At 39.7% G+C, this 24,967-nt stretch overlaps 1 protein-coding gene across 3 annotated transcripts in view; it reads left to right on the top strand.

Moving 5' to 3' along the window:
• Positions 1-24,967, top strand: part of tanc1b (tetratricopeptide repeat, ankyrin repeat and coiled-coil containing 1b) — a 105,529-nt gene that overhangs the window by 41,131 nt on the left and 39,431 nt on the right. For all 3 annotated transcript variants that reach the window (XM_055014916.1, XM_055014914.1, XM_055014915.1), the window contains exons 4-7: positions 3,094-3,198; positions 17,713-17,846; positions 20,134-20,323; positions 24,628-24,957. In XM_055014916.1, the coding sequence (XP_054870891.1) occupies positions 3,094-3,198; positions 17,713-17,846; positions 20,134-20,323; positions 24,628-24,957 (759 nt within the window). The remainder of the gene's footprint in view (positions 1-3,093; positions 3,199-17,712; positions 17,847-20,133; positions 20,324-24,627; positions 24,958-24,967) is intronic.

The following is a 24,967-nucleotide window of genomic DNA, read 5'->3' as shown; positions in this document are numbered from 1 at the left end:
ATCAAGGATTCCTTCAACAATATATATTCCCCAGGTTACCCCCCATAGATGAAGGTACTAATGTTGATTATCTTTAAGAATACTGCACGTGAGAAATTCGTTCATAGTCAGTAAGAAGAATGTGGGAAAAAGGTGCATGTGTTTAGAGCAGAGCAACTTTAATCAGGGCCAAGCCGTCATGGCCAGATAACTGTGTTAGAGCATCTCTGAAATGGCTAGGCTTGTGGGCTGATTCTGTCCAGCAGTGAGGAGAACCTACTGAGAATGGTCCAAGGAGAGACGGTCCAATGGTGAAAGATGTACTCAGATTCACCAGATTCAAAGGGACGACTTTTGCAGTATACTTTTCAAACTTTTCCTTGATCCGATGCATTTTTCCTGCTTTTTGGAAGATGTCAGAATGATATATTTTTCTTTTGTCCAGTCTGCATGGGTTATATTCAGAATACTGAGGCTTCATACATTTTAATTTGTTCTGTCTGGTTGAATGTCGAGATGTGACCAAGTTGATAGCTGGGTGATTTCTCACCCTGGAAAAATCCTTGCATTCTTCCTTATTATCATTTTCTTCATATTTCTTTTACAGTTTGGATAATAAACATTTATAATGAATATCCTACGCATAATATTTTATATTGTGTACCAATTAACATGTGTGCAAATGGGCTTACATTCCTGAGATTGCATCCTAGCTGTGATGAAAGTTAGACTGTATGTCATCTCTGCCTTTCTCTCCTTGTCCTTCAAGGGTCGTATATCTGACGCTTTCATTTCTGTGACCTTTTCATGCCTGTTATAAACTGCAATTGCTTATTCGTCAGTGCTTCCATCTAGAAGGGCAGAGCGGTAATGGCACCCTGTTAAATCTTGATATGAGATTTTGAATGGAGACGAAACTCCTCTGTACCTTGTGTGATGCTCAGGCATCAGAGTCCTGCTGAAAGACCTTTTGCCTCTTCCTTATATTATCAGCCCTTAGATGTGGCCTAAAATTACCCCTGATAGCCAACCACATGTTTGTTATTTCATGTGTGGATCCAGTGTTCCTTTTGGCAGTTTGTGTAAACTGAATCTGAACTTAAGCATATGGTTTAGATTACTCAAACTGTGCCCCCTGTTGTTTTTAGATGAAATACAGTCAACGGAACATATTAGGCAGTTCGCTTTTCGTCCAAGATATTTACCTGAACTAAGTGTGTCTCACATATAGCCGTCTCTGTCTCTGTAGTTCCACTTTAATTGGAGCCATGTGACTCCTGGGTAATAGGTTGTGCCTGACCATCCACAGATGAATGGAGGTTTTCAGGACACTCTCTGGCTTTGTCTGCCAAATAGAAGGCTGACTTGGATTGGTTTTGTGGATGCTTCACTGGACCGGTCTCCTACAGGCTTAAAACCTATCTATCTGCACAAATCAAATAGTCTGTAACATCTCACGTGCTGGACAGGCAGTCCTTTGATTGTAGTGCTTTTAAAAGACCACTATCATCACCTTTGTTTCTTTGCTACATACTACAAACTCTGCCTGCGGCTCATCAGAAAGCCAACTTTTTTCAGCTGTGGGATTTTGCTTGGATTTACTTTAACTGCCTCATGAATTTTGGTCACAAACGAGAATATACCCAGTTTACAGTGGCAGAAGCTCATGTCCCACTATGCATTTCAAGTTGCATATCCATAGATGGCACTGTGCATCAAGCAGCAGTGGTTTAAGGATTGCTCCCTCTGATTCAAAGGAATTCTTTGAGGTGGGAGTGGCTGGTTATCAAATGTGGTAATAGGAAATGGCTGTCTCTGTTGTCCCCTCTATTCTTTATGTTATGACGGGAGTTACGCATACAGTCATCTGATAACGGGAGTCTGGAGGAGGGTGAGGTTTAGATTCGGTTACAGTAGGTCAAGGCTGAGTAGTAAAGAAGAGTGGTGCAAGGGAGGGCTTGCTGTTATTATTTTTTATAGATTTATGGATCTAAATTATGCAATTGCCTCCTGTTTTTTGAATTTTTTTTTTCCCCCTCCAGTTAGATTTTTGCTCTTTCGTTTGTACTCTGGAAATTGTGTTCTTTTCACACAGGAAAATGTGGGCTTCAAGTAGAGAACTTAAAATGTACACAGCTAGTTGCTTGGGAGATGTTTTGTTTCATGGCTTAGTGTTTAGACTAGTGTCTTAACTGGATCTCACATGTGTAAACAGTTAAATTGCCACTTTTAGGAAAGATTAGTAGTCCTTTGCTACCACTCCATAAAATAACCTTAGTTTCTGCCTTTTTAAGGCTGATTATAAGGCAGTTTTTACAGAAGATACGATAGAAAATGGGCAAATCTTTTTGCACACTCAGACAAAAATGTTGCAAAAGGAGCTGTGGCTCTAGGGAACAAGTGTGTCATTGCTTTGTCATAAAGTTTGGCACTGTGAGCAAGCACTGTGTTTGTAGCTGTGGGATTTTCTAATATTGTCATAGTGTGAGCAGAGGGAACAGAGCAGCAAGCCAACCTCTTCACCAAACACAAAGGCGTTCCTCTGAGGACTGTAACACTGTCCCAGATACATCATCTGACTTACAGAAGGACACGTGGACCTTAATCTATCCATAAGATGCAACTATTGTTGCAGCAAAAGAAGGGCATACTTTCGTCAGGCTGCATAGAGATAGAGCAACTTGCAGGAAAACTCGTTGGGCAGTTTTCTTGTGTATGTTTGTGCACTCATTTTTAGTTCACTAAATGGCTAATTGTTGTGGTTTCCTGCTGTAGTTTACGTTCCCAGAGCCAGCTAACAGTGTTTTACTGGTAGTCTCCAGCCGTGCAGACAATATTCTGGGTTGTCAGACAGACCAGAGCTGCTATCAACACAGGGAGCTGTCTGAGAGTGTGCGAGTGAGTTTTTATGTGAGCTACGGAGTGCAGCCAAGCCTGTCCAACTAAGATACCACTGCCTCTCATCTCTAGTCCCATCTGGAACATATTAATCCTGTGAGAACTCTCTCTCTCCGTTTCCCTCATTCTCTCCTCTTTTGCGTTTCTTTCTGTTGCTCTCTCTGTCGGACGCGCTCCCTCTCTCATTCGCCCTGTGTCTTCTGTTCGTGCTGGCAGGTCCAATCAGGAAGCCCAAGTATGTAGAGAGTCCTCGTGTCCCTTCTGATGCCATCGCGTCAGCACTGAGGAAGGTGGCCGACAACAAGGAGCAATCCCGCAATGGTGAGTTTTGGTTTTTGTATCTGACTGCTATTGTTTGTAGAAAAAAATACTTAAAAACAGCCTAAAGATTAAAATATATATGTTGTCAGCTGTAGTCCGCTGTATTGCCTGTGGATTTAGGAATAGGGCTTAATCATTTGAGTGTCGCATCAGTTTCTGCATGAGTCAGTGAAAGTACCAGTGCATTTGAGCCCTCTTCATTCAAGTCGTCCCTTATGCAGAAACAAAAAAGAAAATAATGCACTTTTACTTTAAAGAGGAGTCAGTTTTCCACTGTTGGGATATATATCGTCTTACTGAAGCACTTAATTTCTTTCACGGGAATGTAATGAGGACAAGTCCTTTAATTTCTCAGGAGCTATACATGTATACTTTTGTTTCTGCACTTCTGCAAGGTGTGCCTCCTATTCTGTCTTGTGTTTAGTGTTGTGTTTGTGTCTGTAGCAGTAATGTTCCAATAAGTGCTCTGTTTGGATTTCCAGCTGAGCAGGGTGGGCTCAGATTCCTCTCCCAGTCTTTAATGGAGATGTAGGATGTGTTATCTTTAGCAAAAGGCAATACAAAAAGAGTAACCAGTGATTGTACGTGGCTCACATGTGTCGACAGTAGTAACCCTGCGCTGCTCAGTCGCTGTTGAGTGTGACATACCAAAGCACGTGGGTGTGTCTGACATTCAATTGGCACGGAGCTCAGAGCAGGCTACCGGCAAACAGTGGACACCAGATAAATGTTGTCTCATAACAGTCAGTGTTCTGCAAGCTAACTTAATGAGATGTAAATTTTAAGTATTGAGAGAACATATGCAGTTGGAGAAGTCATGAAAACATTGTCTTTGAGTGCAGATCTGCTGTATGTTTCTCAATCAACGCCCCCATCCCCCTTCTCACTGTACCGCAACACCTCTGTACTATTCCCCCTGCTTCCTTCCTTGCTGCAGATCCAAAATCCCTCTTGTAGCACATATACATTTGCATGCCCCTGCTGTCTTAGAGACAGTCTCATTTAATCTTAATGCTCAAAGGGAGCTGATGTTAAAAAAAAACCTTGTGTTTACTGAAAGGCACTGAATGTTTGGTACTGCCTCTTCTCTAATTTCATGGTAGACTACAATTACTTTTCAGGCAATATAACATGACTTCAGTCGCTTCAGAAAGTTTTCAGAACCTTTCAACTTTTTCACACTCTACTGTTTAAAATATAATTCTGAAAGGATAAAATGAGAATTATCATTCTGCACTGCCAACCAAATAGTAAGCCAAATAGTACAACATGTTTGTAGATTTTTTTTCTCCCAAATTTACTAAAAATGTAAAGTTGTTATTCATTTCAGACTGCAATTTGTGGTCATGTCCATTCTGTTTGCTGGAATTGTTCCTGAGCTTGGTTGCAGTCTGCTTGTGACAAATCACATGGATGAGACATAGTTTAGTCATGCGCATACCTGTCTCTATACAAGGTTCCACAGTTAATCTCATGTCAGGATGAAAACCAAGCCATGTAGTCTAAGAAACTGGCTTTAGACCAATGTGATAAAATTGTGGTAAAGCATAAATAGGACAGGGGTGTATAACCATTTCTAAATCACAGTGCACCTCAATAATTGTGAAACTAAATAAGTTTGGAACCAACAGGACTCTTCTTAGAGCTGGTTGTCTGGTCATGATTCACTGAACAGTATGACAATATCCCTGCTGGAGATGCCCAACCAAAGCTCAGACTGAAAGCTCATACAGTGTCTGAAGAGACACCTGAAATGGCATTTTACAGATGCTTCCCATCCTGTATAATGGAGCTTGAGAGCATCTCCCAGAAAATTGGGATAAACTTCCCAAATCCAGGTGCGTAAAACTTGGTCTTGGTCAAAAATACCTGACATTCTGTTTGTCCAAAAGGTGCTTCTACAAATAGTAAGGGTGGTGTGGTACATACATTCATCCCAAAGGTGTCACTATGCAGCATTCGTTTCTGTATGAAGCTTTCTTCTGTTACCCAGTCACTTTCAGATATGAAGGTGGAACATTCATAAAGTGTCGTACTAGCAGTGCAGCAGTTGTCGTATATCGGCTGTGTGCTAGAATAGTTAGCCTTGGAAGCTGGACTGACGCTGTGCAAATCTTATCAAGCATGTACAATGTGTTAACTCACTCTTTACATTTTACTTGGCCTTTCAGCCCAGCCTGAACTTGTGGTTTCTCTGCTCACACTTTACAGGCCAACTGATCAGCCACCATGTCGAGCTCACAGTGAATGTAAAGCAGCAATTTTGTGCACAGTTACACTTACACTAGTATTAAATACCTAATTAAGGGTCTCAATACATTTGTAAATGAGACATTTCAGTTTTAATGAATTTGCAAGAATTTCTAAAAGCATCCTTTCACTTTATCATTGTGGACAATAAAGTGTGGACTAAAGGGAAATAATATACATTTTTTGTTTAAATCAAGATCTACAACACAATAAAGTGTGCATAAGTGAGGGGATCTGAATATTTTTTGAAATGACTGTAACTCTCTCACATGTATGTGACAAATCTACTGATCAAGCCTCCAAACACTTTTTGATGCCTCACAAAATGCGTAGATCCCTCCAGCTGCTTCAGTGTCAAAGACAGGGAATGCACAAAAACTAAGCTAAAAGTATAAACTGAATTTTGCCTTTTGTTGTTATTCACATTTGCTCCCAGTGATAGAGATCTGGTGAATTCGTGACAAAAGAAGAAATGACATTGCTTTCTCTAGAAAAGTATGCAGCCTAATTGAGTACATTTATATCACCCAAAACTGTTAGAATCAGAGCAGAAGTCTTTTTCCTTGTGAAGCTTCAGGCATTTAAGGCATTTGAGTTTGATTTTGTTCTCTGGGAGTGACTTGTACATGTTCTCAAATATTGACTCAGCTTTCAAAGAACTGAAGAAATAACCAATCTGTTTTTAAGGTCAGACAGCTGCTTAGTTTTGCCCTTTATTGCTGCTGAGAACTGCTATTCAATAAATGCAGTAGGCAAGCCAGTAGAAACTTGCTGCTTCTTTTTTCTCATAGCTAAAGTTAGCAAGTAAAAGAAATTTACTGCTGAGAAATTACAGGAATGAGCCAACTTACTCAGCTAATTATGTATAATTAGGCACTGTATAAATTCTATCCTAATGATGGCTGATTGTGATAGCCCATCTGTAGTAGAGTGTGGCCCTGTACCTCGCTGACAGGCTTTTAAACAGCTTGTGTTTGCTTCCATGTGGACAACTTCACACATAGTGTTTTTTTTTTTTTAATTTCAGCTTACCATACAGCGAGAGCCACTGTGTGAGTTTAATGTAGGTCTATTACGGCAACAAATTTCACTTTGAGTAATGTACAACATGAGTCGCATGTGACAAGGACATATTCAGTATTATTTTGTCTATAAAGAGAGAATCCGTCAACTTGTGTTGTCTCCTAGTTACCAGAAAGGGTAAACATGGCAGGATGAGATGGTTGTTTCACACTGCAGGATTTCTAGCAAGGTCAGCGTCAGCATAGAATGTTGATCGAGCGCCTGAGTGTATCCGAGTTACAAAATTCATTGGAAGTTTTGCAGCATGAGAAAAGTGTGACATTTAGGGCACAAATCAAGTGAGTTCTTACAAGCTGTGAAAAGGTGTTTGCTTGTTTGTGTGCTGAAGGATGCTTCTCCTGAATGTGATGACGTGTGCCACATCTATAGTCGGAAACAAATCTGTTGAGTGCAGCTGAGGCTATTTGTAGGATTTTAGGCTATGCAGAGCATTATTTATACATGCTTTTAGTGTTTTTAAAGCAGTATGATTTATTTTTTTGTATCTGCTTCATGTGGCTACAATAACATTAAAATTTGCAAGGGGACAACATTTGCTCTTCTTTTGGATTGGGCTGTTGGCTTTTTTATACTCTGTGTTGTGGACAAGCAAAATGGGCTATAAGCTAAGAAAGGAAACCTACTTTTGACTTACTGTAGAGTTATTTCACAGGGCACTGTCTTTGAGGAAGGATTGAGTTTCTTGTGCCTGTGTGTATTTTTGTTTTGCCTGTGTGCCCGCAGGAGCCTTTATCTTTGTTTCTGCATGTGTGTGTTGGCGTGCATGAGTGTGTTTGCAACAGGCGGCCAACAGTCTGGTCAACAAAATTGTTTCAGCTGTGGTCTTTGAGTCCTGTCTCTGTCAATCAAGATTGAACCACAGGTTCTGTCCTCTCCCACAATTATGTCTCTTTTCAAGTCCCCCAGCTGACAGTGAGACCTAGGCCCAAACAGTTAACACCTGTTTCTTCATGTATTAATTATCTGGTCAATGCTGAAACTTTGGTCAGGCCCATATTGTTAACATGCTATGAATTAACACTTACTTAACCCATCTGCCATTACTTTTGCTTTTCTATTATAAGTATACTGGTAGTAATCTGACCATACATTTAATTTGTTGTACAATGCATGTAACTAGTCTGTTAATTCCTTTTGAGACCATGCCACTCCCTGAGCTGTTTCTGTCATTTTATCATTCTTACTTTACATTAGGAAACAGTGGAAGAATTTGTTTCTAAATGTAGGTATCTTCAGTACTTACATTTGTCATTTTTGGCACAATATAGGTTTCAAAAATGTCAAGGTATGACAGCACACAGGGTGTAACTTACTCAACCTAATGTTTTCGCCAGTTGTATGGTGCTATGTGTGAATTAAATTACGTAAATGTGGCTTTTCTTTCCCTGATTATCTGATATCTGAAACATGTCATGACAGTAATGTGATGCAAGATCTTACATGCACAGCAGGAGCTATAGCTGCAGCTGGTGGGCTGCATGCAAGGAGTGTTTCTGCAAATGTAGGAAACCATGGTATCACTGGTGACCTCTTTCTACGCCTCCATGACGGCTACAGCGAAGGCCAGAAGCATTATTTTTCATTATCTGCCCCATTCTTTGTGAATGCAATATCTGAGGGACCCCTTGAGGGAATTTCTTCAACTTTGGCACAAATGTTCATTTTTAATCATGGATCAGGTGATTAGATTTTAGTGGTCAAAAGTCAAGGCCACTGTAACCTTGTGTCTATTCTCATGGATGTGATATATCATGAATGTCTTGAGGAAATTTCATTACATCTGGGACAAATATCCACTTCGACTCTAAGATGAACTAATTATGACTTATTTGTCAAAGGTCAAGGTCACTGTATAGTTTTTTAAAGGGATGGCCCAATCCTTTTTTGCCACCAGTGTGATCTAACTAATTTCATACAGAATCTGCAAATACCTAATACCATTATCTTTTATGATACACACTTCAGGTATTATAGATCACTGGTAGTATTTGTTGACATGACCAAATGGAACTTCTTAGTAGTTAATATTGTAGCAACTGAAAGAGGTGGACACCATGACAATGTCTTCTGTGAGGATTAATGACCTTCTGCCAGCACTCATGTCTTAAATCAAGCTAGAATCGATTAGGATGTTGTTCTCATATCAAAGTAGAAAATTTAGCATCTGCTTTGACAGCCAGTATTGTGTGTGTACATATTTGACAGCATAACCAATAGAAGCTGTACTGAAATTATATTAATAAATAATAAATGAATGAGTGATCACGCTGCATGTGTTAAATAAATTTACTAGTAATGTGTGACGGGGGTTTTTAAAAAAAAAAAAAAAAAAAAAAGATAGCCTAACTCAAGTCAATTACACATAAAGCAGCTCATACACTGGCCTTATTTAGCATTAATTAGAAGTTCTCCAACCCAGTTGTATAATCTTGGCCACTTGTTACCAGTTTATAGATCTTATGTCTATATTTAGGCATCCTTTGTTTACCATCTACTGTTTAGGAAAACAGTAACTTTGTTACAGCGGAAGTGAATGGATAGTGACTATAATAGAGTGGTCATTTTGTCCTTTTCTGTGGCAGCTCATGCTCAATTTTGATTCTTTATTTTAATCAGCAGCTAGAAGATGACTCTTTCTATGAATTTTCTTTTTTTTTTACTTAATCATAGAGCTTCATTAATCTGTGCCATCCATCTTTAGAGGATTCTCACAGCATAGCCCCTCTGGCCCATAGGGCTGAACTGCTGTTGAATGAAGAAGCTTCAGTTCTGTTGTTCAACTGGTTAATGAAATGCCATCTGTGTCTGTCATTACAGCAACAATAATAACAGCTACAGTAGGGTGTCAAGCCTGAGATGTCAGTCAAACCACGATTACTATAACCATGCCCTGACCAGCCTCATTTTATTTGAAGATAGTTTATTATCTGTAGTCTCAACTTCATTTGCTGTAATGTCTCATTGGACACTCCATCTAGGCTTGCAGCAAAGGACATTTGCGGTTGTAACATTGGAATGTGCAATAAGAGTGCTCAACTTGCTTGAGGGGAGCACGTCACCTTGTACCTCTGAACTCAAATGGGGAAGCAGGATGCATGCTCTCATTGAGGGTTCATTAAACAGGCTCCACTGTTGTGGTAATGAAACTCCAGCTGCTAATGAGCACCGGCTGGATTGTTTTCTCGGCAGGGAGAGAGCTAAGACAGCTCTGTGGAGCCAGTCTGTTCGTGGTGTTCCCCCTCCTCTACCACTTTTCCTCTGCTCCTCCTCCTTCCGTCTTCATTCTTCTATCACTGAACCACACGGCTGCTATTTCACACCTGCTCATAAACTTCCTCAGGCAGCAGATAACGATGTTGTTTTGTTTTTGCCTCCATTTGTTGTACAGTTACTGGAATAACAAAGTGATTCCAGCTACATCCATGGTTTTCCATATCTTCAGGGTAGTGTAAGATGGAGATGACAAATCAGATACTTTATCTACAGCAGGAGGCAAATTTTCTTTGGATAGCCATTTTACTTAAGTGCTGCCTTCCATTTAGAAAAACATTTTTAACTTATGGGCACTTCCAAAGTTGCAGTTGGCCTACTGCTACAATTTTATTGTGCCTGGTGCAGAATCATTAGTAATGCTTTAGTTTTTTTTATTATTTTTTTGCATCATAAAGTCTTAAATTGACACTTAAAGTGTCAAGTGTCACATGAATGGAAAGCCAACATTGTTCCCCTCTCTCAAATTAAGTCATGAAGTCAGGGGAAAACCAAATGAATGGTACCAGTTAATAAACTAGGTTGATCAAAATGTGAGTATTTTATGAGAGCCTTGAGAGCTATGCTCCTGACTGACTGTAGCCATCATTTTTTGATGGTATTGTGTTCAGTGGTAAACAGAATCTTTTATGTCTTTTTATAAAGGTTAACAATAACTCAGTTGTCATTTTACTAAACTTAGATTGTCTGACTCTCTTAATAGCTTCTTAGTTTCTTTATATACACAGAATTATGATTGTCAGTCAGGATAAAACTTCTAAAACCAAAAAATTTTAAATTCTGCACAGAATGTCAGCAGGGTTGATGCAGAAAATTAAAGAAATGCTTAGGTTTGTGTTGTCACAGATTACCTTTCTTTGTCTCAGAAATAATTGACTTCATTAAACTGATTATTTTAATGTAAATTTCCATTTACATTACTGTTGATTGGCAAACAAATACAAATTGACAGAGTGTAAATATTAAAAAGAACTCCTTAAATTTGACCAAGATTGAAGGAGACACTTAACTGTTGAACAGTAGCTTGCAAATAATCTCTGCTGAATAACCTATATTACTGAGGCAACTTATCCGCAAAAAAATCTTACTTTAATTAATTGTTGATGTCTGGTGTCAATATATGTTTGAGAGAGGGAAAGAATAATGAATGCTCAAATACACAGACACAGACACACACAGACACACCCACCCACACACACCCACACACACACACACACACACACACACACACACACACAGCCATCTACAGTACATCTTCAGCATATATTTGTGTGGACACATGTTTAATTAACCTGCTGTGCCCCCAGGTGAAAGAGCTAATGAGCATTACCATGAAACTCGAGCTGTATGCAGACAGGTAGAACACTTACAGTCAGAAATGCTCCACTGCTGATATTATTTTAAATCACAAAACCATTTCTTTTCAAGAATGCATGGCATCTTGAGACACTAATAAGCCCTTCACTTACCTCTGTCTTTGGCTCAAAAAATTGTGCACATTTCACAACATAGTTAATCAGTTCAAAATTAGATGCGCCAAAATGGTTCTTGCCTATGAAAAAATTCGGTTTCACTGCTGTTTTCAAAGTTTAATGACAGAGGAACATAGAGAACATAACCGAGGGATATGGAGCTTTTTTTTTTTTTTGCAACACAAGGATATAAGGCTTATCTGACTTCTGATTTACACTACTGTCTGAGTTCAGTTTCCTTAGCCGTCCCATGCCACAGGCGTTAAAGTGCATGCTGTCTTATAACATTACTCTAGTTGACATTCATCCTCTTTTTCCATTGGAAGATACATACAGTTCTGCAGCACTTGAATGGCCTTAAACTGAGGTTACCACTGAGTGGGAGACATACATCATAGCAAGTTCATCTTGCACTAAATGCACTCTACAGCTATCACAACCATGAAAAGGCAAAACTGAGAATGTTTCATAGAAAATCTGAGGAAAATAACAAGTAAAGCTACCCGGTAAACAGTGCATTTCACAGACAGACTGCTCAGCACCTATACTATATTACATTAGCAGCAGTGATTACACTGATATTAGTAATGTCATTCTGAAGGAAATTACTATCCAATAAAGCATTAGATGCTATCAGCTTAGAGGAAATAGAGAATAGAGCTTATGACTGAAAGGTAGCTGATTTGATCCACAAACAGGTTGGAGAAAGCTGGGAGGAAAGCAAAAGAATGAGACGTGTCTCTCTGTCAGTGCCATAGCTGAGGTGCCCTGGAGAAAGCAACAACAGATAGGACTAGCCTGCAGATAAGACTGCTTGTTTTGAGCAACTTATAGGTGTGAAAGTAAAAGCAAAACAATATAGAGACCATTATTTTTATTTTGCTGGCATTTCATTCAACAGATAGTGAATTGATAAAGAGGGACGAATAGGTGATGATGATGACATTCTGAAAGCCAGGTTTAAACATTTAGCTGCACTATGCAGTTGTCTTGTTTCATGCATATGAACAGAATACAAAGTGAGTCATACACACTGCACAGTCCAAATACATTCACCTTTTGCCCAAGTAATGTAATTATTAACACAGGTTCTCTGTGGTTTTTCATGAATGCATAAGCACAGGATACTGTGAAAATTTTTTTGTAGAATGAAGTTCTTGTGTCTAGCTGTGGATCTCCTTTGCAGTAGTTCTAATTTGAGTTGTTAGTACAGTGTATTAATTTTCTGAGACCTCTGGCTGAAGATGTTATTATTGATGTGGCCCGTGAGCCTATGATTTGGCTTATAAGTGCTATGTGTGTCATTATGTCAGCCATTCAGTCTGTTGTCATGCATCAACATCAGGTCTTTTGTCTTTCACAAATCCAGCACAGTTCTGGGACTACTGATTGGTCCTCAGATGCAGGCGGGTTTAAATGGTTTTGAAGAACCAGTGATAAAATGGTCTTGTCAGGGCCAAGTAATAAAGACTGGGTGATGGATTTAAACAGATTTACCCAAAAACTATCAACTCAGGTTGGTGAGCACACAGACATACAGCGGTAAAGAGGCACTGAATCAGCAAACTGGCTATAATGTAATACAGTGCAGAAACTAGTCCAGAGCACACACAAATACAGCTTTGCACTCCTTTTTCAACTACATTTTGCGGCACTTTTCTATTATTGTCCTTAAATGAACAACTTCAAAACCAGTTAAAGAACATTAATTTCACATTGCGTGATTCAACATTGTTTCTAGTTGTCACAAATAGTTAGTATTAGCATTAACAAAACTACAATCCATGCCTATGGCAGACTCTCAAAATAAAAAAAACCAAAAACACCTGTCATTGTCTGCTAATGTACGGTGGCCATAAATCCGTGATGTGTAAGGTGTCCCTTTTAAAAACCTCAAACCAATTCCCATTATCTATAACCGTCTACTAAAAGCTGATGAAGCGTAAACAATGTGCGGTTGTATTCTTCAAATTGTGGAACCACAACAGACAATCAATACGGATGATATCTGCTCAAAACTGAATTACCATCTTATATTGTGCATGTTGTGGCAAGTGGGAAATGAAATTTAAATGTTATGTCCATTTTACTTTATAATATTGCTGTGTGAAGACTTATAAAATCATTGTGGTCGACATTCAGGACTCAGCACTGTCTTTGCACCAGTGCCCTTAAAAGATTCCTCTCAAGCATCTGAATGAGCAGGGTGACATTCCCTATAAAGACTAGATTTTCAATGTATGTACTTCCTGCTGCATTATATTTGCAAGGGAAAAAAGGGGATGCAAGTACAGCATATATTAGGTTAGCATTCATTGTCTGTTACAATATACACAAAGGCTTAAATTTATTCAGAATGAAACCTCTAGGCTTATGGAATTATTGCAGTGTTTCCTTTCAGGCCTATAGCTATGTATATTTCAGTTTCTCAAAATTAAAGGAAGTTCTATGAAGTAGTATAACTTTCCTAGAGGCAGTGCCAGCATTAAAAAAACATCAGAAACCACGCAACCCAATGGGCAGATGTGTCAAAGGGTAATATAAATATTCTACAGGGCCTCAAGCTGGAGATATGTGCATGTCTAGCATTACTTACAGTGCATGTATCTTGTCTAACACATTTTGTTCTTGGCTGAAGGATGTAGGCACATGACTAAGCCAGGCCTTAATGGCTAATTCAGTTTTGTACAGATGCCTTTGATAAATTGCTGGCATGGTGTATTCTTCCTTGACCATATTGTTCTTGTAACTACAGTAGCAATAGCTTTTTAGCAATTTAATGATAACAAAGTTTCAGGAAAATTCCAGAACCTTTGGTCTTCTAAAATTAGTGGTGAATAATGAATAAGTGGCTTTGTATGTCTGGATAAAAATTCCATCTATTTTTTAGGGATAAGACAGTCCAGCTAATGGAACAGGGCTGTAACTAATGATTACCTTCATTTTTTTGAATAATCTACTAATTATCTTTTCAATCAATTGATTGAAGTGTCAGAAATCTAGTGAAAATATGTCACAGCTTTCCAGAATCCAAGGTGTTCAAATATCCTGTTTTGTCTCACAAAAGGCTCAGAACCCAAGGGTATACATGAAACTGAAGCTGGAACGTGACACTGTGTAGATTTTTTTTTTTCAGAATAGTTAGCTGATAATTAGTCTGTTGATGGACTAAGCTCAAAAATGGATAAAACTAGAGACACAACATATTGGAGCATTGCTAGCTACTTTAGTTTGCTTGGTCAAGAGAGAGTAAGGCTGTTAATTAATCAAAGAGTTGTTGGTTCAATCTGCAAGTCCTCCGCAGTGCCCATTACAAAACTTCCATTTGCTAACCAATCTGTCGTAGAGGTTTAGGATGAGCGCTTTTTCTTTCTCTGACTCTGTGAATACAGCAGCAGTGGGATTCACTTCATGAATGACAATAGGCCTTTCTCAGTTAAAGATTCTGACTGCATTCATGTGATATTGGCTAACCATGCTTGCCAGCCAATAGTCAGGGAAAAAAACAGCCTCAGATGAATCATGAAAATTAGCTCTTATTATGAAAGTAGACCTTTTTGTTGCAACAGAGCAGAAAGATCTGATCTGCGGTGAGTAAGTGTGTAATATACAACCTCAAAATATGGGGTGTGAGTGAGATTATTTTGCTGAAAAGGGCATAGCAAAATCCAGAATGGGGAATAATGACTTTGTTTTTATGCCTCTGTGCTGGTGACAGAAAAGGCCTTAGGCATTATGTTTTTGGGTTATCTATCTGTCTGTCATTCTTGTGAATGCAAAATCTCAGGAACGCTAAGAGGGAATTTTCAGATTTGGCACAAACATCCACTTGAACTCAACATTGAACTGATTTGCTTTAGATGGTTAAAGGCCAAGATCACCGTGACCTTAAACACAATTCAAGAATTCATATGCTAATTGCAGCAAAATTTCACACAAACGCCAGATGATGAGGTGATGACATTTTACATCCAAAAAGTCACAGATCAACATCACTGTCACATCATAATGTTCTTCGAAAACTGTTCTCTGGTCACACTAATATTGTGTTTTCATCTTGAAACTGGTGATTGTGTAGATGTGGTGTTCAGACACCTCTATGTGTTAGAATTTGTAGCTCCTTTGCAGGGACAACCATATTTGAAGCATTGACTACTGTAATGTTTACAACTTTGTTTTCAAAATCTGCTTTATTGATTAAGTGGGTGAATAAATAACAAGAAATTTGACTATAATACAGCAAATGTGCAGCAGAACCAGAACAACAAAGCTTTAAAATGTCAAGTCAAGTTAATGTTATTTATGTGTGTCTATATCACAAATATATTAAAAAATACATGCCTCAAGGGTCTTCACAGACTGTATGTCCAACTTCTCATTAGAAATAAATTACTGGGATCATACATGATAACTTCCAATCACAAGTGATTACATTTAGGATGCAGTAGTCAGCAAATACACTGTACAAAATAACACAATACAAATACAGACAACCTAAAGCAGTCTGAGATAGAACACAAAACACTAGCAAAGATTAGAGAATGTTTTACAGCTGTCAATCTGATAGGCAGTAGTTAAGCCTAAACAGTTGAAAAACAGAGTGATCTAAGTTTTGGGTTGTTTGCTGGGAGTATGTATTTAAAATGCTTTGTCCTACAAATTAAGATCAAGCAGAAGAGGACAGCTTCAGTTTTTCTGCAGGTATTTATGTTCTGCTGAATTTTATTGAAATGATCGGTCTGAAATGGACTTAAAGGTGGCATTCCAGTGTTCAGCAATTTTAATATGCTTATTGTGATTTCCTTTTGTTTATGCTTTGATGTCAAACATCTTATGATTCAGAGAAGAATTCAAGCGAGGGGCTACATAAAGGACTCATGTGAGATAAGAATATTTTAAAAGTGCAATTCATGAAAAGACGTAGCAAAACCTAGTAGTAATATGTTTACACATATAAAGTGAAACATTTGATCATTGAAGACGCATTTAAATATTTTTACCAAAATGTCTTTACAAGCACATTCTACATTAGGTGTTCTCATGTGGAAGTAGAGCAGGTGGAGATATATTCATATGATAATAGCCAATTAGATGTTTGATATATTCAGATTTCAAGAATGTAAGTTTGGCCTAGCAAGGTAAATGGGAAACATCTATTTTTTTAGGGTGTTAAGTTGTGCATACTATAAATTTTCACCACTTTATTTCACTAATTAAGCATTTCCAACCTTTCTCCAATTGTGTTTTCTTTAGTGGATGTTGCATGACCAATTAATTTTACCAAGCTGGAGAATCGTCAACTCTTTGGAGTATCGGAATAGCAGTTAAAATACTGCATTTCCTTTAAAGGAGAAGACATTATCTGTATATTTGCATCCCAAAGATTTGTGTGTCCGATGATTTGATTTTGACTTCACTGGAGCTTGGCAACACATTGGGCCACTGGACTTGTTTGTATTTAATCAGATTTACTGTCAACATTATTAATAACTGTGGAAGAAGGAGAGTAAAGAAGAAAATGAAGGAGAGGAGGAAAAGGTGCTGACAGAGAGCTGTATAATAAGCTTTTGTACCTTGGACATTCCCTCTCCCTCTCTCTTTTTTTCTCTCACTATGCCTCTCGCCCTATCATCAAGCTGTCTGCTTGCTCTGAGATAATGTTTTGACTTCACTGAATTGCGACATCCACACTTGATTTGCATGCTATACGTGTGGATTATGATAAAAACACATTTGCACAAAGTTTCTTCTTTGTCTTCATTATTTTATCCCTTAACATATAAAAATGGGCAGTGTGTGTAAACAGAAAAACGGTTGACGTTGACGGCACAGCAACCTTGAAATTGCAACCTAAAGTAGTAATAAGGCTTGAGAATGAGGACCACAGACAGTTAAAGCTGTGTTGGAGAAAGCCTATGTCCACTCATTGATATTCAGAGGCTCTATGAGTGAGAGCTGTAAACAACCAGAAAGCCCTGGAATTGGCACTCGAGGCATGTTGCAGGCCACACACACACACACACACACACACACACACACACACACACACACACACACACACACACACACACAGACACAGACACAGTCTTAGCTTTAACAATGCTAGACATTCACATATATTCAGACTCTTTCAAAAACCCCTCATACACACTCAAGCCACAGCCCCCACCACACACACACACACACACACACACACACACACACACACTCTCCCACACTCTCTCTCTTCTCTCTCTCTCTCTCTCTCTCTCGTCTCGCCCTCTGTGGGTCTGCACCACATCAGCAGCAGCTGGAGAGTGCAGCATAACATTTGAGAGGAGAGCAGAGCTGAGGAGGACAGGGCAGGGAGTGTGGCCCTGTGTGGGCCATCCAGTAGAGAGAGGGAATCTGCCCGCTAACGTTGAGCATTTCTCTCCCTCTCTCTCCCTCTCGTCTCTAGAGCTGCAAGCAGACAAACAGCCAAGCTCCTCCTCCCCTGCCACTCAGGAACTGATGACAAGGCTGGGCTTTTTACTGGGAGAAGGGATCCCGGGTACGGCACGCATACCTATGGACGACAAGAATGAAAAGAAGGTATTTCATTTTCTCCCTCCCCTCCAACTCCCTCCCTCGTCCAGCAGCAGCTGCTGCCACTGCTGCAGCACACAGATAGAGAGATAGAGGAGAGAGGGAAAGGATGAGGGGAGAAGCTAGTTGTGACAGTGTGACAGTAGAATGGATTTTTTTGCTGCAACTTGATTCATTTTTCCCTTGTGCGTTATGGATGAGGTTTTAGGAGGCACCTCTGGGACTTATATTTTTGTCACAACAAGCAACGGTAACTGTCAAGACTGTTTTTGTTTGAACTGTTAAATATGTTCTGAAGAAAGTAACTGCATATTTAAAATTGACTGCATTTGATTTTATTTCTGTGCAAGCTTTCCAGTGCAGTGTGTTAGTCTCCCAGAAACTTGAGTGCTATTCCAGGGGCTCTTGAGTATGTAACAAGAGCGTCTGAGCCGGGGTCCAGAAATAGAGTTATGTTAGGTCTGAGCCTCAGTTTGTTTGGCTCTACTAATTAAGCTGGGGCTGTGTGAAGAGCAGAACCCAGCACGCTACGCTCTCCTTGCTCATCTTGTGTCTTGCACACGTTGTGACACTAAACTGGCAATTCTAGGAACGAGTAAGAGGCTTAAAAAGTATTTAATGCATCACGTTCATTAGTTGAGATGTCAGAAGAAGAGACAGGCAGCATAAGATTTTAATGGATTTGACTTTGTGTTTGTTTTTCTGCCTTGTAATTCCCATGTGTTCAGAGCTCAGATGAGGAGGAACACATTATTGTCATCTGCCAGCAATTCTCTTTTCCTTCATACTGCTGTTTTACAACATGTCTTGAACTTGGCGTGTTTTTATTTTTGCCTTGCAGCGATTTGTTAAATGTCAGTAAGGCGAGTCTCACTGTGTTTAAGCAGACAAAACTACTCACATAAAAATAGGTGGGACTTACAAAATACAAAACGTTACAGAGCTATATTAGCATTCCACAAGTTCTTAATCATGCTGCCAGGCATTCAGCATCCTTCCTAGTCTGCTGTTTGTATTGTTTCACTGTTCCAACGTACAGATGTGTAAATCTTCAAACAGCAACAGGCATCATACCTTGAATGAGAGGTGAGTCACTCTTCTCACAAAATTTTGCAAACTATGGTTGAGCCTTACTATTATGAGAATTTGGTTAGGTTTAATTATACTAGATTTTTTTGGCAACCACAAAACTGTTATTTTTCTTTGGAAAAAATGTCATAGTGTGTTAAATAAGAGAAAAAATTCTATTGTTCATAAAAGCAGACTTATCAATGCATAATTGATTTTAGTGCCATGGCAATGTGCAATAACTGAAGGAGACTTTTGGGTGAGGACTGATTTGTGATTGGTTGCTTAACTTTTGAGTGGTGGAGTTTGAGGCAGTGCACTGCTTGACAAGCACCTATGGGTGAGAGTCCTTCAGGCAAATATCTGTGGCAAAGCTGGTTTATTGAGGATGAGGATTGATTTATTTTGACCTTTAACTTGTGACAGTTGCTGCAGAACTTTATATGAAAACGTGATCGATTAAATTATGTAATCCATGTTTGTAAAGTTAGTGCTGTTTGCTGAATAAGTTGCCCCTTGGTGAAAAAAGTTAAGTTTTTTAAATTTATTGAATGTAACGTGAATGAGGGATAAAGGACAGGGGAGGAGCTACTTCAAAACTTACAGAGTGATAATTACACTCTGGTGTCAAGTGGTCCTTCTTACAGGACCAGTGATGAATCTTCTTAAGATACAGCGTATTGTGTTTTGAATCAGAATACAGTTGAAGGAAGAATCTGGACAAACCAGCTTTAATTTCTACGGTTGTCAGTTATCTCAAACAAAGATTCAGCTGTTGTATGGTTGTCACACAGGCTTGATGACATGAGAAAGGTATCTATTGTGTCACAACAAAGTAGAGACTTCTTTCCTTATATGAGTGTGTAATTTTCAAGCTTTGCTCCATTTACAGTGCTTATGCCCTTTGGCTTGTGTGTCATGCTCGCATGTAAAACAATTGTTTGTTTGTTAAGGAATATTATGCATTGCTGTCTCATGACCCAGGTCAAATACACTGTGAGCTTATATCAAACCATTTCTTGAATAATTTTCTTAATTCTCTCTCCAAATAATGTTGGAAAATTATTTTAGTTGTATTTATTGCTGCTAATGCTACAAAAATGTGAACCAGTTGCCAGCTGATAGTTTATGTTGAGTGGACTTCATACTTCATTGACATCTTTGATTAGCAGAGCACATTCTTGGTGACCCTGACTCATGTTGGTGATTCCTTCCTTCTCCCCAGTGTTCTCTGACTAGCCAGGGTATCAGTCCCTGCTCCACACTGACAAGCAGCACGGCGTCTCCCAGCACTGACAGCCCATGTTCCACCCTCAACAGCACGACAAGCCGTCCCCCACTCAGCCGCTCAAGTCCCTGTGGGACTATCACCAGCCCCAGTTCCACACTTGAGAGCAAGGACAGTGGGATCATAGGTGAGAAATTGAGACTATCTAATAACTGTCATCTTTCCCCAAAGGCAATTTTTATGGTACAAGAAAAACTTGTGAGACTCATAAATCATTATGACCGTACGTAAACGACCCATAGCATAGCCATAGAGTAATGTTTTATGAGTGGAATTCCACTGATAATTGGCTAAGAAAATGTGCAACATGATGTAGCCAAGAAGGAAATGGCTGCAAAATAGACTGCTAGCAAGTAAAAGCAAATATAAACAATATAGTAGGTGAAAATGCTGGGAACACTGTGTACTGTGCGGTAGTACAGTTTATTTGTATTTTAAGCAATTGTCTTCGATTGTTCAAGATGATGCAGAAGTGAAACTATTCAAAAGATGATAATTTTTCAACCTATATAACATATGAGGGTTAATCAAAAAGCTATGAGTGTGCTTATAAAAATAAAAAACTACACCTGATTTGAATTTGGCCGCCATTGCTGTCAAAGTGGCTTTCTTGCGCAGCGATACAGCTTTCACAGCACTTCCAGCGCTCCCAGCTATTCTGCAGTGCTTGTAGCACTCCCTGGATGTCCTGGTATGTAAACATGTCAAGCACCATATGCAGTGAGTGCTGAATCTCTTAAATGGCGTCACCCTTTCATATGAATTTAATTTTGGGGTACAGCAAGTGACCGGGAGTCAGATCTAGCAAGAAAGAAGGTTGCGGAGTGACAATTATGTTGTTTTGGCCAAAAAAACATGAGAACAGGGCATTGGAGCACTCACTTGTCATTGCGCCATAGTTCAGGACACTGGTGTTACATGTTCACCCTTAGACATCTCAGATGTCACAGATGACAGTCCAACCCTGGGAGACTCATTCCTGGTGCAGCATGCAAGCATGCTCCTGGTGTGCCTTGACTTGACATGCCTTATCTGAATTTGGAAACCATGGGCTCTTTAACTGTATAAACAGTCATTTCTTCCTTGGGTGGTAGCTGCAGACCCACCTGCCGTCACCAGTGATGATCCTAGACAGCAAGGTTGGCTCATCTGAGGCTGCTAACTTTCACAAATGCTCACCTACCACTCTTCACAGAAGTGTGTATAGTACAGGTCCTGAAGGTGATAGCACTGTGTAATATCACATATTGACTCATAACAGTTAGTGATTGTACATGTTGCATGTGCATGACCATAATGCACAATGCACTTCACGGGCACACACCTTGAACAGTCTTGATATTTTTTAAACAACCCTTGCACAGCATGCCATACAAAGTCTTGAAATAGCTCACCTCAAACTGGCTTAATTTCTGTTTTAAACTACCTGCAGTACCTCCAGGAAACTAGGCTCAGTGAATCCATTGTTTAGTACGACCCGTTGGTAAACCACTTCACAGAAATCACAAAAATCTCACACCAGTCTCTGATTCGCCACTGCCAGCTTACCAGTGGCTACATCAGTTGTTGTGTTTGACAGAAATGAAATTAACGCCAGTGGCTGTGAAGACCTCATAGTATTTTTTTCAGCATTAAATCTGCATGATACAGCCTTTAACACAAATTCCTCAGTGCTGCTTACATACTAATGCAGACTTTCCAATTAAGCTCGTACCATTACATCATGTATTCTTGTGATTTAGACCAAAGAAAACACACCTGTGTGCTGTCAGTTAGCGTTCGTTTAAATCTATTGGGATTGAATAACATTTGTGTCACATTATATTCATCCTCTACCATGTCAGTATAGAGCTGTTTCAGTATGAGAGAGCATTGAGGTGACAGTTGCCACAGTTTGACGTCGTGCTGTATCTCTAGTAATAGCCCTATAAGACATCTGGGGATTTACACAAGCTGACAGGAAGATGGCATAGTCTATTGATGCATTAATTCATCTGACATTTCTACTCACAAAGCCCCCAGTGGCTATACAAATGTTAGGATTTCATTCTGAAAATGGGTTTTGAATATTTGGATGAGGATTGAATAGAAAATTGCAGCTACATGATCCTGCAGTTATTGACAGTAAAACTTTTTTTCTTTTTTCTCAAGGCACTGGTAGATTTGGGGAAAAAAAGTCAGCAGGTGGGAGAAAGATTTAAAATTTCTCCTTATCCTTGTGTGAACTAACAAGGATAGAACATTTTATGGTCTTTCATTTAACTGGCTGACATGGTAATTCTGCAGCAGAAAATAAAACATGCCAAAGTCTGATACAACACAACACTTTGACATCCAATACTCCAGAGTTGACATAACTGATTACCGTGAGTCAGTCATCCTGTCCCCCCAGAGCAATATCATCACTATCTGCTAAATAATTTATTTAAGCTGTGATGTTGTATCTTCCAGCTTGGAGCACTGACGCCACCCAGGATCAGACATACAGTCATGTTGAATGTGTTGTAGTCCATGTCACTCTGAAGCTACTTTGCTTGTGTCAAATCACAATTAATTTTCTGAGCCGTGATGTGATGCTGGTCTACAAGCAGAGGTCTTACCCTAAGGATCCCCAGATTACAGGAAGGATGTCAAAATAAGCTATTATGAAATAAAATCATGCCACTAAAAACCCAGTTCCTACTGGTAGTTCTTGCTTCGGTCTCTCTCTGCCCTTCTGTGTATTTTGTGCTGGTCACAGAGAGAATGGAGTGAGTGAAACCAATTTGAGGTTGTATTTTACTCAAGTAGTGGAACACAATCTGTCACTGATGGAGACCGTTCAAGCAGTTTATCAAACACCTATTAAACATTCAGAACTTGCAGTATCCTAAACTGCTTTTGCCCATGGTTAACTTGACATCCCATTTTCACCCCCTAAACTCCTAAATGTATTATTAATTGCATGTAATTGTTAGGTCTAATTAGCTACATATATGAAACTGAGTTGAATTCTTGCAGATTTTGAAGCTGTGACTCTCTACTGGCAGTACTTGTCCAGCAGTCTTATATCTGCAACAGAGGGAGGCATGCTTCCTATTGAATTGAACTGTTAAACTGCTAACTATGGCATTATGCTAGGCTACTCTGCAGTTTTGTGGGTGGATGGAGTGGATTGGGGGAGTGTTATAAACCACTGGTCTACAGCATCCCACCCACCCACCCACCTTGATAAAATTGCACAGGAACAAAAAGAACAAAGCCACGGTGCATCCACAAGTCAGATTCCTGCCTGTGATTAATGCTCGCTGTTCTTTGAAGCTTCACTCCGACTCTGATTTCAAAAGCACATTAATTTGGCTTTGTACTGCGTTAAAAGCTCCTTGGTGGCATTGGTGAGGTTTAGCAATGTCTTAACATTTACAAAACAGCTCCCACAGGAGTTCCAGCATAAGGGCACCTGGAGGAGGGCTTGTTACAGGCCTGAAGTAATGACTACACACAGCTCTTCATGTGATCCAAAGATATGGTATCTCTAAATAATAATGTATTCTTTGCTAGGGTCTACAGCTTAACCAAGTTAGCAATTACTCGAACCTTTTATACATCATGATGACTTTTAACACCATGGTTAGACCAGGGCTAGATGTGACTGCTGCTTTGAGTGACTTCATATTTGCCCAGGTAAACAGCACAAGAATCACAAGATCAAGGATGTGTTGGTTATATTAATATTAACGATGATGCAATGCGCTGCTGCATTATGAAATCCAGATTAGCAATGTGTGATGCAAACATAGCCAGCTGGTCGGTCAGTTCCGGTCCTCCGACTGTACTGATGCTTCTGTATCCAGCTGCCTGTCATTGTGTAGCTTTGGCCCTGCACTCGGCTTTTAGGATTGTGTTAGATGGCTGCGCTGGCCTGAGGTAGGATTAAAGGATTTGTTCTCATATGAGCAAACACCTGTCTGAACTCAAAACTGTTTTTGAAAAATAGTCCTTTGCTCCTCTTGTAGATATTTTTTCCATGTTTAAGTATAGCTTTTGCTCTGAACTGCCGCATTTAGTTGTCATATACAACACATGATGTTGAATCCGTAAGTATTCAACTGATGATCCTTGAAAAGAACAAAGTCATTAGAAGAGTCTAGGCCCAAGAAATGAATTCCACAAATCTATCCCATCATGACTTCCCAGTTTTCATTAGTGCAAGCAGACTGTCGCAGTAAATATAAAATGGGCCTTTGAAAAGTGTTGATAAGGGCAATGTATGAAAAGCAGTGTGTTATTTAAAGTTAAAAGTTTCATTACAGATCAGTGTCTTACTAAAGATTCAGACAGATAAATGTTAATAGCACACAAAGAACATTGCTCCGATACATCTCGCGTCTTTCCCTCATCTCACCTGCCTCGATGGCTCATATTCCCTACTCTTTATTCATCTCCTCTTAGCCACCATCACTAGTTCTTCGGAAAATGATGACCGCAGTGGCTCCAGCCTGGAGTGGAGTAAAGATGGCAGCCTGAGAGGCAGCGGGCGCCATGGCCTGGCACAGAGTGTACGGGCTGACACCTGCTCTCCCGTGGCTGAAGAAGACTCCAGCAGTGCCACGGCAACACCAGCCGACACCCCATCCAGGACAGACCAGCAGCAGCAGCCCAACATATCAGCAGGAGCACCAGGGCCACCACAGCCTCCAAATCATACACCAGAGGGACCCATTCCATACCCACCACAGACATCATCTTCCCTCATGATGCCGAGGCCAAACTCCGTAGCAGGTAAGAACTC

The sequence above is a fragment of the Amphiprion ocellaris genome, chromosome 11 (assembly GCF_022539595.1).
Source record: "Amphiprion ocellaris isolate individual 3 ecotype Okinawa chromosome 11, ASM2253959v1, whole genome shotgun sequence".
NCBI lineage: Eukaryota > Metazoa > Chordata > Actinopteri > Pomacentridae > Amphiprion > Amphiprion ocellaris.
Note: the sequence above shows the minus strand (reverse complement) of the source record. Positions and strands in the feature narration are given on the sequence as shown.